The sequence below is a fragment of the Moschus berezovskii genome, chromosome 18, assembly GCF_049115385.1.
Source record: "Moschus berezovskii isolate FMDL1 chromosome 18, NW_MosBer_1.0, whole genome shotgun sequence".
Taxonomy (NCBI): domain Eukaryota; kingdom Metazoa; phylum Chordata; class Mammalia; order Artiodactyla; family Moschidae; genus Moschus; species Moschus berezovskii.
The window spans coordinates 53,484,387-53,499,921 of NC_142477.1; the positions used below are offsets into that span (position 1 = coordinate 53,484,387).

At 36.2% G+C, this 15,535-nt stretch overlaps 1 protein-coding gene across 1 annotated transcript in view; it reads right to left on the bottom strand.

The window, feature by feature from the left end:
• DHX29 (DExH-box helicase 29) overlaps nt 1-15,535 on the bottom strand; it is a 48,515-nt gene that overhangs the window by 12,227 nt on the left and 20,753 nt on the right. The window contains exons 11-21 of the mRNA XM_055422042.2: nt 14,840-15,448; nt 13,398-13,541; nt 9,111-9,287; nt 7,418-7,558; nt 6,099-6,243; nt 5,854-5,971; nt 5,154-5,238; nt 2,594-2,682; nt 1,505-1,633; nt 1,340-1,415; nt 440-664 (exon numbers count right to left, since the gene is read on the bottom strand). Of these exons, the coding sequence (XP_055278017.2) occupies nt 440-664; nt 1,340-1,415; nt 1,505-1,633; nt 2,594-2,682; nt 5,154-5,238; nt 5,854-5,971; nt 6,099-6,243; nt 7,418-7,558; nt 9,111-9,287; nt 13,398-13,541; nt 14,840-15,448 (1,938 nt within the window). The remainder of the gene's footprint in view (nt 1-439; nt 665-1,339; nt 1,416-1,504; nt 1,634-2,593; nt 2,683-5,153; nt 5,239-5,853; nt 5,972-6,098; nt 6,244-7,417; nt 7,559-9,110; nt 9,288-13,397; nt 13,542-14,839; nt 15,449-15,535) is intronic.

The window sequence follows — 15,535 nt, forward strand, 5'->3', positions numbered from 1 at the left end:
AAACAGAATTGCTGGTAATTGTCAGCTCAGAGAAAACCCAGAAAAAGGGAAGGAAGTTTTGATTCTACCTCAGTGTGGAGTTCAAAACTCTCAATGAATCCATCTACTATATGAATCATCTACTATAAATATATATTATACACACACAGAAAGAATTAAGTAAATATTTCAAGTGGGATATTTGATAGCAGAAGTCTAGACAAGCCAAAACCTTTTTACAAAATAATACCTAAAATACACAAGAGTATATGGGTGAAGGTATTTTCTTGTATATAAATATAAAAAGTTAAATATTCAAAAAATCTCATTAAGCATTCAGATTTTCTGGCTTTAATGTTAGTATAGACACCCTATTTAGTTAAAAAAATTTTCCCCAACTTAATACCTCCCCAACCAAAATGATAATTACAGTAAGAAGCAGCAGTGTTGCTTGTCTTACCACTGGATCCAGGCAGCCAAAAATCGCGCCAAAAATAAGCATCTTGCCAATCTTGACATTCACAGGCAGAGCTGCAAGGTGTTGGCCCAGTGGAGTCAGTTTAGGCTCATTTAATTCACAAGCTCCAATTTTTCGGAGTAAATTCATTGCATTGCTGATTACTTGAAGTTGAGGAGGATCTAAAGCTTTGGAGAGGAAATCTTCAGGAGAACCAAGATTGCATTTCTGCAGATTGAAAAAGTGATAGATTTGGATGTGATCAGAAAGAATTAAAAAAAGATGGTCAAACTGGAACTAAATTTAAGTAAAATTTTAAGCAAAGAGGAGATTTTTTTCAGTTGCATATTTTTAGCCTCTTCATTCCTGATTTTTATATAACCAAAAAATCTAAGAATAAGAACTGAAGGATATTATAGATCTTTCAGACCAGGAAGCCTTTGGTCTAGGTCAGGGCTTTTCAAGTCCAGCTCTATTGTTAGTGGGCCCAGATAATTCTTTGTTTTAGGGGACTGTGCTGTTCACTGCAGAGTGTTAAGCAGCATCCCTGGTCTTGACCCATTAGATGTCCATAGCATGGTCTCCCTCTCCCAGCAGTTCTGACAACTAAAAAATGTCTCTTGACATTTCCAGGTTTTCCCTGGTAAGCAATATCATCCCCAGTTGAGAACTAGTGGTCTAGGCTATGAGTCTGTATTTTAATTTCTTAAAGTATGAGTGCCTATGGCAGATTTAAAGCACAGTGAGTTTACTTATAAAATATGGGGGAAGGGGGAATTTATTAGAGCAGAGTAAATAAAATACTTGAAAATCTAGTGCAACAGAAGGTAAGATAAATTTAGGTCTTCTTTTTCTTAGAAGGGGGTGGAGAAAAAAAGTTCATCTAAATTCCTTTGGGATTACCATAATATGAAGACATAATTCCTCCAAAGGCACGCGCAAGATTTCAGGGACAGAATAGTCCATAAAGCCTTCAAATCTGAAAAATAAGGTAAAATAATCCTAAACACATATTATCAGAAATGCCATGCTGGTTTGTGTGTTTTTAACCTTCAGGCTATGCCATACCTTTCTCTAGTGTACATGCGGAAACAGAAGCCATCTCTGACCCGCCCAGCTCTCCCTTGGCGCTGCAGAGCACTGGCTTTGCTGACAAATGTCTCAACCAAAGAACTCATCTGACTGCTCTCATGGTACCTAGAAAAATGTTTTAGGAGAGAATATGTAGTTAACTGACTTAAATCAAAATCTAAAAAAAACCCTGGATGTATTTGATTCTAAAGTTGAAGATTAGAATGCCTATTAATTATGCAATAAGAATTCTTTGAAAAAGTGAGAAATTCTGCTGTGAACATCACAATTCAAAGCACCTTTCACAAAATACAGTTCAACCCTGAAAACACTTCCTCTAAAGGTACAGTTAAAATAAAGTCGGAGTCTATTTTGTACTGGACAGTCATACTCATTTCCAAATATTGCTAAAGTTTTCTAATATTAGGGACAATGTATATAGATTAAAATAGACCATGAAGATGATCTCCCTTATTTGTTAAATATAAACATCAAAACATTTATAAAGCAATAATCTGTTAAAGTTAAATTTAACAGTTAAAGTTATCTACTATGTGCCCATTACTGTACTACGTACTTTCAATTTATGAAATTTTAATTTTCCCACTTACATATGAGAATACTGATGATTATAACTGATGTCATATTAGTTGCTCAAGATTATAGATCAGAGATTTATAATCTAACTCTGATCCTAAAACCCATGCCTTTTTATAATCCCACAAGTAATGCTTTTGTAAAACAATTTATTTTACAAACTAACTGATAAGAATTTATGTCTGAACATTTTCTTGGCACTTTCCTATCAGTAGCAGTACACTGATATTACTTATGGGAAAACCGATGACATGAATTCCGACATTTATTCTCAGACATTTTAAACCTCCCTACAGCTTCTCTAAGACCTTTTGTTTTGGACAGAATTAGGACACTTGAGATGTTCCCCATATGATTCTGAGATCTATGCTTGTTTTGGCAGTACATGTACTGACTGGAATGGGTCTGTGATGTCTCCTAACAATTCAAGAGTCCCAAGCCCTTTTCAGGTTAAATATGTGTTGATTTGCAAGGAAAATGCAAACTTACTTATTTTCTTTCGTTCTTCCAGTATCGATTACAAAAACAACGTCTGGAATAGTGATACCTGTCTCTGCAATATTTGTTGCCAAAACAATCTGAAAACACAAAGCCAAAACATTAGGTAACAACTTTCAGCAATGTGCCATCACTTAAAAAATTCTTTAGTTTAGCCAATGCATTTTTAAAAGTGAATTTCAATTATTCTTTACAAAAATTCACAATCTAATTGCTATTACTGTGTAACTTAAATTTGCTCTAATTAATTTCATCACCTCAGCTTATTAAACTTACAGATTATTATTCCAACAGAAATACTGTTAGTCCCTTAATTCTAGTCAGTCACCTTAAAAATGATACACGTAGAATGGGAAAGTGGGTCAGAGAATGAAGACTGCTCAGCAGAAAAATTACAATTATTAGGGAATACTTTCTTTAGTAAGAACAACTGGTGGGTTGTTGCCCTGGCTCTGCTACTTATTAGCTTTGTGACCTGGGCAAGTCATTTTACCTCTCTGATCTCAAATTAGGAGGTAGAAATACATGATTTCTTAGGTCCCTTTCTAGCTCAAAAATTCTTAATGGTTATGGCTGAATAGCCCATCTTCTTGTGTTGTGTGTGTTTTTCTTCTGTTGAGTCTTTGGAGGTGAAACATTTAGGAAACTCTAGGTCAGTTCAATATGTTATCACTCTATCTCAATACTGAATGCTTGCTTTTCTTATCCTTCATCCTAGGAAAGAGAACCCAGATTATTAAGACTTAGATAGGACCTAAGTGATCAAAGTGTTTATAGGTGGTGGAATTCTTTTCTTCAGACAAAATCCTCCAGAGAAGCCCAAATGTTACAGATCAGAGCATAACCTATGAACCCCTGGCGTTTTCAGAGCACAGTTCAGTTCAGTCGCTCAGTCATGTCCAACTCTTTGTGATCCCATGAATCACAGCACGCCAGGCCTCCCTGTCCATCACCAACTCCCAGAGTTCACTCAAACTCATGTCCATCGAGTCAGTGATGCCACCCAGCCATCTCATTCTCTGTCGTCCCCTTCTCCTCCTGCCCCGAATCCCTCCCAGCATCAGAGTCTTTTCTAGTGAGTCAACTCTTCACATGAGGTGCCCAAAGTATTGCAGTTTCAGCTTTAGCATCAGTCCTTCCAATGAACACCCAGGATCGATCTCCTTTAGAATGGATTGGTTGGATCTCTCTGCAGTCCAAGAGACTCTCAAGAGTCTTCTCCAGCACCACAGTTCAAAAGCATCAATTCTTCGGCGCTCAGCTTTCTTCACAGTCCAACTCTCACAATCATATATGACCACTGGAAAAACCATAGCCTTGACTAGACGGACCTTTGTTGGCAAAGTAATGTCTCTGCTTTTTAATATGCTATCTAGGTTGGTCATAACTTTCCTTCCAAGGAGTAAGCATCTTTTAATTTCATGGCTGCAGTCAGCATCCACAGTGATTTTGGAGCCCCCCAAAAATAAAGTCTGACACTGTTTCCACTGTTTCCCCATCTATTTCCCATGAAGTGATGGGACCAGATGCCATGATCTTCGTTTTCTGAATGTTGAGTTTTAAGCCAACTTTTTCACTCTTTCACTTTCATCAAGAGGCTTTTTAGTTCCTCTTCACTTTCTGCCATAAGGGTGGTGTCATCTGTATATCTGAGGTTATTGATATTTCTCCTGGCAATCTTGATTCCAGCGTGTGCTTCCTCCAGCCCAGTGTTCCTCATGATGTACTCTGCATATAAGTTAAATAAGCAGGGTGACAATATACAACTTTGACGTACTCCTTTTCCTATTTGGAACCAGTCTGTTGTTCCATGTCCAGTTCTAACTGTTGCTTCCTGACCTGCATACAGGTTTCTCAAGAGGCAGGTCAGGTGGTCTGGTATTCCCATCTCTTGAAGAATTTTCTACAGTTTATTGTGATCCACACAGTCAAAGGCTTTGGCATAGTCAATAAAGCAGAAATAGAGCACAGTTAGAAAATCATAAATTTAATTCAACCCCTTTTAAAGATGAGAAAGTAAGGCTGAGTAGGTTGCCAAAGGCCAGAGACATGGCAGCAACTTTGGGACAAGAATCTGAGAAACTCTTTTTGCCAAGTATCTCTTCATTCAGAATCCTGAACAGAGGAGACGATGAAACTACCTTAAGATTGTTTCCTAACCTAATGTTCTCTGTATTGCAAATATTCAAGGATGAACAGACCATAGAGAACAAAAAAAGAATCCTCCCAGGATTCAAGTAGCTTCTGACATCAAACATCCTTTGTGTTCTCTTCTTGAAGGAATAGTAGTGACTTTTTCTTCTCAAAAGCAACAATAATGCCATGTTTTTAAACTACCACTCCTCTTAAGTTATTGATAACACATAATATAAACACCTAACATAAACTGAATTTTAATATTGAGTTCACTTTTGATGAATATTAGATTGCAGAGCATCTGGAGTCTGCCATGTGCTATAAGGCACTTAATGACTGTCTTTGATGATAGGGAGTCATTTTCATGAACTGTTCTGAGGTGGATCACATATAAATTTGATGTACTGAGTTTTACCTTCCTGACTCCTTGAGGAGGAAGTGTGAATGCTGCAGCTTGATCTTGAGTTGAAAGAATAGAATGCAGAGCTATCACTTTATATCTGAAAGTTAAAATCATAGTTCTTAGCAAGAGTTTCTCTTTAGAAGACACTGCAAAGAATAACAAAATTTATTTGCAAATAGGAAGCAATTTAAAAATTTTTTATTACGAAAAACTTTAAACACACACAAAAGTTCTGAGAATAATATATATATACTCATTGATGAGAAAAAGTTTAATATGAATTATATGAATGTAGGGTTTAAAGAATTTTAAAAAATATATTCTGATGCCAAAGTGATAATCATAATAGCAGTAATAAACTATATCAAAACAGACACAGTAAAGAGCCAATTCAGTCTGTATGGATGATAAACTGCAATGTTGTTGGGGTTTTGCATCATCCCATAGGTGAGGAGGGGAGTCACTATCTTATTCTTAACCTCAAGTTTCCCTCTGTTAAATCATATTAAGAAAATAAAATGAATGTAGCAAAAGTACCTAAAATTTTTAGTAGATAAAATGCTATAACAGAAAGTTAAAATAAGAATTGCTTTGTCATGGACAATTTTAACTAAAGGTGAAAAGACTTTGAAAGCTCTGATCAAGAATTTTAATGTACAAAGCACTGCTCTATTTTAAAACTACCAGGAATATAATGAAGATCTGTAGTTACCGTTCTGAAAAAAATCTTCTGTCAGTTGATAAGAGATCATACAACTGTTGAATATGAGCAAGGCCTGGTAAAAAGATCAGTACTGCTCCTTCAACATTTTTGAACTGAGGACTTCTGTCTGAAATTTTTCGAAAGATACAATATTCAAAAATAAGGAACAGCATATAAAATATTAATAAAACATCTCCAGTTAGTAGAAAAGTTTTATCAAAATAAAAGGAGACACATTAGAAACAGGTACATACCTAAATATGTAAGAAGTTCCAAAATGAGATCCAGGTTGATTTTATGAGGATTCATGTAGAGAATAGCATGCTGGGTGCGACTGCTGTACTTTTGGTAAAATGGATTTAAATCAGCACTTGTTCCAGTGTGAACTGGGATGTGTTCCTAAAAGAAACATAATCGGAAAAACCTGAACAAAAATATGAAGTAAAGACAAAGAAGGAAAAAACAAGCTACTTACGTTTATTTAAATCTGTATTTTTCCCACTGTCACCATTATTTCCTTAAAATATAGCAAGAATACAATTTTTAACAGTATTAAAGTATGATAAAATTTCATCTCCATCCTATTAATTTCATCCAGCCTCCCCTAAAAACAGCAAAACTTTTAATCTTAGCATGTAAACACTTAAAGAAATGAAGAAAAACAGAATAATGACTGCATTGTTCTGTGGCAACTGAAAAGCAGGCAGGACAAGAGGTCATGATAACTTTATTAAGTAATTTACACCTGCCTCATTCATTTTCACTTTTCATTTTCACACATTGGAGAAAGAAATGGCAACCCACTCCAGTGTTCTTGCCTGGAGAATCCCAGGGACAGGGGAACCTGGTGGGCTTCCGTCTATGGGGTCGCACAGAGTCGGACACGACTGAAGTGACTTAGCAGCAGCAGCAGCATTCATTCTAGATTCTACTTTGGTTGCTGAGTTCCAACCATCTCCTTTGAAATACTACCTTTAATTTTTTGAAGTCTTTCTTTAGTTTCTAACCTCTATTTCTGCAGTTTTAAGAAAAGATTTTAGTTTTTGCTTCCTTGATTTATCTGCTTAATTAAAAGATAAACTAACTTTAAATTTGTCCATTAGATGAATGAAATATTGTAGATACAGTGAAAATATGTAAATAGTACCACTGGTCAAAATGCAGGATAGCATAGCTTTTGTGATGTTCCTAAAATTATGTCATTCAAACTAAACTAACTCTCTATGAAGAACTGTGCTTCCCTGGATGGTACAGAGCTAAGGCTGGCTCATGCCAGCACAGAGGCTGCTAAGAAAACCAGTGGCAGGGATCTAGACTCTAGGTCTGCCCCAGTCTATTTAAGGTGTTGAGATAAAGCAAGTATCATAAACCAAACAGTAAGTAAAATAGTAAAAGAGTCAGTAAAACAAAGATTAAAGAAATGATCTTTAAAATTTGCTCATAATCATATCTGTTATTCCTCTAACAAAATGTATTTGAATGCACTGTGCCAGCCACATGATTTTAAAACTCTTATGGTAGTTTGTGCCTTGGATATCATCATCAGATGTCTTTAAAAATGTTTTCTTCTTACCTGATACTTTTTTATTCCCCCTGCTTTGGTTGTAACATTAATGGTTATTTCTTCTTCCTCCTCCAGAAATTTCTGACAATATTCTGAGTCTTTCTCCAGTACAAAGCCTGTTTCCTCTATTATATCTTCAAGATGAAAAACCTGCACAGATGAAGGCATATAAATAGTGAGTTCAAATTCATTTCAGTAAATATCATCTTAAAGAGAACAAGGGATTGCTGAATGTTCAGTTCAGTTTCTGAACAGTTCAGTTCAGTCGCTCAGTCGTGTCCAACTCTTTGTGACCCCATGAATCACAGCACGCCAGGCCTCCCTGTCTATCACCAACTCCTGGAGTTCACTCAAACTCATGTCCATTGAGTCCGTGATGCCATCCAGCCATCTCATTCTCTGTTGTCCCCTTCTCCTCCCGCCCCCAATCCTTCCCAGCATCAGAGTCTTTTCCAGTGAGTCAACTATTATGAAAAGAAAATTTTTTTCTGCATTATTTGGGAATGAAGAACTTGCCAGATATAGATGGATCTGTCCATAGTAGTTCCAGGATAAAGTACATTATGGTGTATATTTTTTACATGTGAAAATCAATTTAAAGATTCTTTATCAGCTGAACCAAAAGGGCAAACATTAAGAATAGAAGAAAGCTTCAAAGACAAATCTCCCTCAATTTGAGGGACGGGTGGAAAGTTCAGTTCAGTCATGTCCATCTCCTTGCAACCCCATGGACTGCAGTACGCCAGAATTCTGTGTCCAACACCAACTCCTGAAGCTTTCTCAAACTCATGTCCATTGAGTCGGTGATGCCATCCAACCATCTCATCCTCTTTTGTCCCATTCTCCTCCCACCTTCAGTCTTACCCAGCATCAGGGTCTTTTGCAATTAGTCAGTTCTTCACATCAGGTGGACAAAGTATTGGAATTTCAGCTTCAGCATCAGTCCTTCCAATGAATATTCAGGACTGATTTCCTTTAGAATGGACTGGTTGGATCTCCGTGCAGTCCAAGGGACTCTCAATAGTCTTCTCCAACACCACAGTTCAAAATCATCAATTCTTCGGCGCTCAGCCTCCTTTATAGTCCAGCTCTCACATCCAACTTCCACATGGGTGGAAAAGCAGTTCTATTGTTAGGCAGCGACCCCAATCTGGATGTAGATTTGGCTTTGCTATAGAACTGTGTTTTATGCTGTGTACCTCTGAGGTATGTCATTCAGCACTATCCTCCTTCCAGCCCACCCATGTTCAGTCAAGGTAGCTCAGCTATCTGATTCCCAAGGCCAGCTCCAGGTCCTCTCTTGACTTGCATTACCTTAGGAATAGTTCTAGGCTCAGACTTAAAGGGGGAGAAGGCAATGGCAACCCACTCCAGTACTCTTGCCTGGAAAATCCCATGGACAGAGGAGCCTGGTAGGCTGCAGTCCATGGGGTCGCTAAGAGTTGGACACAACTTGAGCGACTTCCCTTTCACTTTTCACTTTCATGCATTGGAGAAGGAAATGGCAACCCACTCCAGTGTTCTTGCCTGGAGGATCCCAGGGACAGGGGACCTGGTGTGCTGCCATCTATGGGGTTGCACAGAGTCGGACACGACTGAAGCGACTTAGCAGCAGCACCAGACTTAAGGGCCTATCTTCTGGGGACACTCACTGGTGGGAATATAGTTTCTGTTTACATAGGCATTATTAAAAAAAACTTACCTCAACAGGATAACTTCTTCCTGAAATTCTCAGAATAGGGCAGTGTGTGAAATAGGTAGAAAACTTTTCACTGTCTACAGTGGCACTCATGAGAATCAAATGTAAATCAGAACGTTTCTGTAAAATTTCCTTCAAGATAATTAGTAGGAAGTCTGACTGGACACTTCTCTCATGAACCTAGTATAAAGGGAATAAAAAAAAGGTCATATATAAGGTCTGTGTGTGTTATTTGCTCAGTCGTGTTCAACTCTTTGCAACCCCATGGTCTATAGCCCACCAGGCTCCTCTGTCCATGGAATTCTCCAAGCAAAAATACTGGAGGGATTGCCATTTCCTTCTCCAGGGAATCTTTCCAACCAAAGGATCATACCCAGGTCTCCTGCACTGCAGGCAGATTCTTTAACATCTGAGCCACCAGGGAAGCCTTTAACATAATAAGGTCTAGTAAGAAGTTAAAACAATCAGACCTTCAAATCTACTAAAAGTTAATCAATATTTACATACAGTCAATACATAAAGAAGGTGAGAGAAGCTGTGTTTCAAATGAGGTAGATCTTCCAAATTGAAAATAAAGTCATCCTCTTTAAAATTAAAGTCAGTAAAAATCAGCATATAATGAACAAGATTAGTTATGACAGTAAGACTCTACCATAGGAGATAGTCTGTAACTGTTCAGATGATAAGATTAAAGTATCTCCCAAATTTCACTCAGAAGCCAGTGTAATGCTTAAAAGTTCTTCCACTAATATAAAATTGAATAAACACAAAACTGCAACAAGACAGATCGTTTATACACTTTTCTGCAAAGGGGGAAGTTTTTTAGTATGAATCTGACAGGTTCTACCAACTGCCTAAGAAAATGGGTTTTATGCTTTTTGAACAGATGCATTTTAGGGATGAGCACTGTAAACCTGCTATCGAGCATTAAAACATGTGACGTTGTCAGATGTACTAGTCTATATTGCAATTTGCTGTACTGAATTTATTTCTACCTCATTTTATTTCTTGAAATTTAAAGCAGCATATAAAAGATAGAATACACTGAAATAACAAAAATTAAAACAGGTTTGGTCAACAAAAATTAAAACAGGTTTGATCATTTTGCTTGGAAGGGAGGCAATAGTGGTTAAATGTTCAGACTCTGGAATTGCTTGCTTAGGCTTAATTCTTATTGGCTTGATCAATTAAAATATGACTTTAGGAAAGTTATTCAAATATTCCTGGGCCTATTTCTTCTTCTATAAAATGAGAATACAAATAATACAAATCTCATAGAGTGGTTGGCTATGAAGGGAGATCAACAAATAGTACTCAGCATTGTGCTAGATGCTGGGGAATAATGACTGAGATAGTCTTCATTTCAGAGTTTATAGCCTTATAAGAGGATTCTGTAGAGGATGGCTTGAAATTACATATGAAAGGCAGCTATTTTGGGTTTTTTTTTCAGTCTAATATTCTTTTTTGGTTTTGTTTTATAGTTTTTTTTTATTGGAGTTATAGTTGATTTACAATGTTGTATTAGTACAGCAAGGGGTAGCTAATTCAGGTGGTCAGGAAGGCTACTAAGAGGGAATTGACATCTATGCTGAGAACTGAGTTTTTAAAAAAGGAGGAAAGAACAGTATGATAAAGGGAGAAAAAGTGGTCATGGGATATAACTTGTGCAAAATCATGGAAGACAGTGGGACCATACTACATTTCAAGAAATGACGAAAATATAATGCCTTGAGCATGAGATGAAGAATGGGCAAGAGACAGAGAGGGTGGGGTGCTCAGTAATTTGTTCATGAGGTCTCATAAACCCTGTTAAGAAGCTGAGACTTTATCCTAATAAGTCAGGGTAGTGAGTAAGATATTTTAAAGTAGGGGAATCATGTGGTTTGAACTTTGTTTTTAAAAAGGTAACTATAGCTATAATGTGAAGAATGTAGAAGAGAGCAAAACAGAAAGTAGGCAGTTTAATTAGACGCTTATTAAGTAATTAAATAAGATAATGGTAGCATATATGAGGGCAATACCAGTAAATATGGAGAGAAGTAAATGAATGTGACAGAAGTATTCAAAAAAATCAACAAAGTCCAGGTGACTTGATTTAGAGGATATTAAGAAAGAAGGAATAATTTTGGATGTTTTTACTTTTCTGGTTTGACCAGGATATTTTCTGAAGCTTGAGAGAAATATTTTCTGAAGATGAAACAGATCTGGGGAACCTCCTCAAATAGATGGTAATTTATACAAGTATCAATTTTTAAAATTTATTTTTTGCTGCACTGCTCTGCATGTGGGATCTTAGATCCTCAAGCAGGGGTCGAACCTGTGTCCCTGCAGTGGAAGCATGGAGTCTTAATCACTGGATTGCCAGGGAAGTCCCCAAATATTGATTTTTTTAAAAAAGAAAATTTTAAATGAGGATAAGACATAATATACAGCTAATAAAAATGTATTCTTTATTAAGTACATTTGAGAGAGGTGGGCAAAAAGATTGGCTGTAAACATAACAGCTGCCAGAGGAAAAGCTGCATAACTCTCACACTGACCATAAACTAAAACAAATCACACAACTATTCCTAATAAGAAAGTCAGAGTATCATCCTAAGCATCTTCATAAAGAAGCTCCTGAATGATATAACGAATGCTGTCCCAGCATCTCTTTCATCATTATATTTAACATGATGATGAATTTCACTGGGTTTTCTCTTACTCTTATTGTACTGTTCAATAAGAGGCTGAGAGTATCACACTGAAGCACAGTTCAGTCAATCAGGTCTACAGACTGCTATTAATAATACAAAACCATCAAAGAACAGCTCCCTGCAGTTGGTCTAACTTTTAAATTAGGATTCATTCTGATATATATGTACTAAACAAACTTGCTGGTGATTCAGACAGTAAAGAAACTGCCTGCAATGAGGGAGACCTGGATTCAATCTCTGGATTGGGACAATCTCCTGGAGAAGGGAATGGCAACCCACTTCAGTATTCTGGCCTGGAGAATTCCATGGACAGAGGAGCCTGGCGGGCAACAGCTCATCGGGTCTCAAAGAGTTGGACACAACTGAGTGACTCACACATACACAGTTTTTTAATAATTTGGAATTCCCAGAAAAACTACTGGCTGATGCAAATATCTCATCTTACCTAGCAGAAAAAATTTCTCATTATCAATAGACAAATTAGCATTTTAAGTTGATTCTTGATGATACTGATAAAATCCAGGTATTAACAAACACAGCTACAACTGTCACACCCCAGTCCTCACCCATCACTGCCAGGAGCAGTTACCCATGGGCATGCTCAGTCAAGCTGCCATACATCCTGTTTCTTTCTCTTAAATTTTTATTATTTACCTATTACCAAAATATTGTATTTAAAAACATCTTAACCTGAACTAGTACAACAACAGGAAAATGGTTAAATAAATTATGGGATATCCAAATAACATACTTCTATAAAGCTATTAAAAAATGGTATTTTTGAGACTAGTGATGTGAAAGAATTATAAAGTGAATACACATACAAACTATAAAAAAATACATAAATGCATAAATGGCAACATTAATTTTTTTCTGAATCATAAGACTACAGATAATTTTTATTTTCATTTTTGTATCTCTATACTTCTAATACTTACTAACCAAAAGGAGGAAAATAACCCAGTAATTTATATTTAATTAGATATATTAATTAAAAGTCTTAATTAAAAATCAAATAATGATTGAACTTTCACTAATGCCTTCTGAACTTGGTGAATTAAATTCATAAAAACTTTACATCAGGGAAAATTGAAAAAAATTTTTAAATAACTAAAATGCTATATATATAACTTCCTCAAAAAACTATGTACAAAGCAAATCAGTTTAACATACACTAACTGATAAGAGATGTCTGCAGCTGGCTTCCCTAGGCTTGAACCTCTAGTTGCAGAACTTATTGACTGTGTGAACTTGAGTAAGCTATATAACCTCTGTGTGCCTCAGTTTCCTCATAAAATAGGGATAATATCATCTACTTCTTTTGATTAAATGAAGGATTGATGGAAGGATTAAATGAAGTTGTATATACGAAGTCTAGAATAGCCCCTTGCATACAGCAAATGTTATACAGTATTTGTTAAATAAATCAATTAGCATGAGACCTGTTTGTTAGAGGAAATTAACTAATTCTATGTAAAGTGCTTGATATTTAGTAAAAATGAAGAAAATGTTAGCTAGTATTAGAAGTAACATCTTTTTAACACAAAAATGTTTAGAATCATTTCCTGAACATACAGCGATAGAATCTACTCACCTCATCTACAATAACATGAGACACATTTGTTAGGAGACCATCTTCTTGAAGTTTTCTTAGCAAAACCCCTGTTGTACAATAGAGTAACCTGGTAGATTCACTAGCGCGAGACTCCATCCTGATCTGATATCCACACAAAGAATTCTGAAGGGAAAACACAGAGCCAAGACTGGATTCTCACAAATGATCTGGGAAATAAGCTTTAGAAACTGAAGTACAGATGCTGGTCCTGCTCCTATATGGAGCAGTCTAAGTAAATGTGTTTAGTGCCATTTATTACTTTCCTGAGTTTTCAATTATACCAAACTATAAAATTTGTTTTGGCAATTTCAACAAGAAAAAACTTTTTTCAGAATTTTGAAACAAAAAGCTGTTCGCCTGCCTTGAGTACCATTAATATGATTATGGAAATATTAATAGATTTAATCAATTTCTTATGAAATTATCTTGGAGCAAAATATTGAGGTGCTCAGGAACAGAATTTTAGATCTGCTCCTACAACTTAAGTCTACTCTTCTGTCAAGATCTCATAAAAGCTTCAACCATTAAAATCCAGTGGTGCCTGATGAGAATCCTGAAGTCACTTCTATATCCATCACATTTTCTTTCTTACTCCTTCAGTCATTCCTTTGCTGTGTTGTAAACATGTCTGTCATCCCCTTAATTTAAATTCCTTATAAAACAGAAATTGTGCCCTTTATCCCCTTACATGTCATGAGAGAACCCAGAAAAACTGCCACATAAAATTTTAATGAAGGGTTATCTAACTTAAAGATAGACAAAAATGTTAAGTACCATATCTAGAAAGAACAATTCAAAGCATAATTAAATTGAATTACATGAACTTGGAATTCATTATATTTGGTTCTAAACCAATTTTATTAATTCCTATGTTTTGCAGTCACTCTGGTTAAGGTGTGGCCAGTTTTGTGTACACTTTTATCCCCAAACACAGGACAATAGGTATTTTAAGTTCTTTTTTCTGTTTTTTTTATATACAGGATTTGAAAATAGTCTGACCTTGTCTCCTATATTGTTTTTTGCTTCTGTTCATTGAGCTAATGAAAATCATTCAGGAATATATCCTACAGAAAAGATTTCCAAATACTAACATATCTAGTATTACAATTTACCTGTATGTATTTATATTCTTTGAATGATCAACTTAGTAATTAATGTATTTGAGTACTCAGTTATTAAAGTGAATATATTTTTCCTTTTACATGAGAATTTTAATGACAATTACTTACAATCCTTTTCCTATAAAGGAGAGTGGCATATCATACCCATCAAAGAAAACATGAAAAGCACCTGAGATGTGCTACTGAACAAAGAGTGTCGGTCGAAATGCATGTATGGCACAGGTTCCATTTGGATCCCAAGAGCACAGGTAAGTCATGTCATATCACCATTCTCTGAGGTAGAGCTGAACAACATTTTACCTTTCCTCCAGGTCCATTTTCACAGCCCAATTCATCACACACTCTTGTGGCTAAACTCACGGCTGAGATTCTTCGGGGCTGGGTACAGACGATGTTACATTTAGTTGTTCCCCACTCATTCAGAAGCAGATCTTCTAATAGAAAATGTGGCACTTGAGTACTTTTACCACTTCCTGTTTCACCTGCCACAACCACAACCCGGTGCCTTTTAAGAGTTTCAACAATTGAATTCCTGTGTTTAAACACAGGTAACTGTTGCCTTTCTTTTAGAAGTCTCTGGTACTTAGGTGTGCTTTGCAACTTTCTAAAGAGGTTTCTAACAGGTTCCAAATCTTCTGCCTTTTCTGATTCCAAGGACAGTGCAGAAAAATCCTCATCAGAAACTAAATTTTCCCAAGATTCCTCAGGATCTTCAGAGTTTTCTCTCTTATTTTCAGAATGCTGTTGTTGCTGTTGCTGCTGCTGTTTCAGTTTATTCAGAAGTTTGGCAATAAAAAGGTCACGTGGTTTATTGGTTTCCATTTTATTTAATTCTTCCTTTTTCTTTTCCGCATCACTCCACTCTAGCCAAACATCTCGGTAAGTAGGAGGAAGTAATTGATGAACTGACTATAAAGGAAAAAAATAGTAATATGTTGTGTTGACTAATTACTGGATACCAAAATTCAATAGGTTAGAACTGAAAAGAATAGTTAT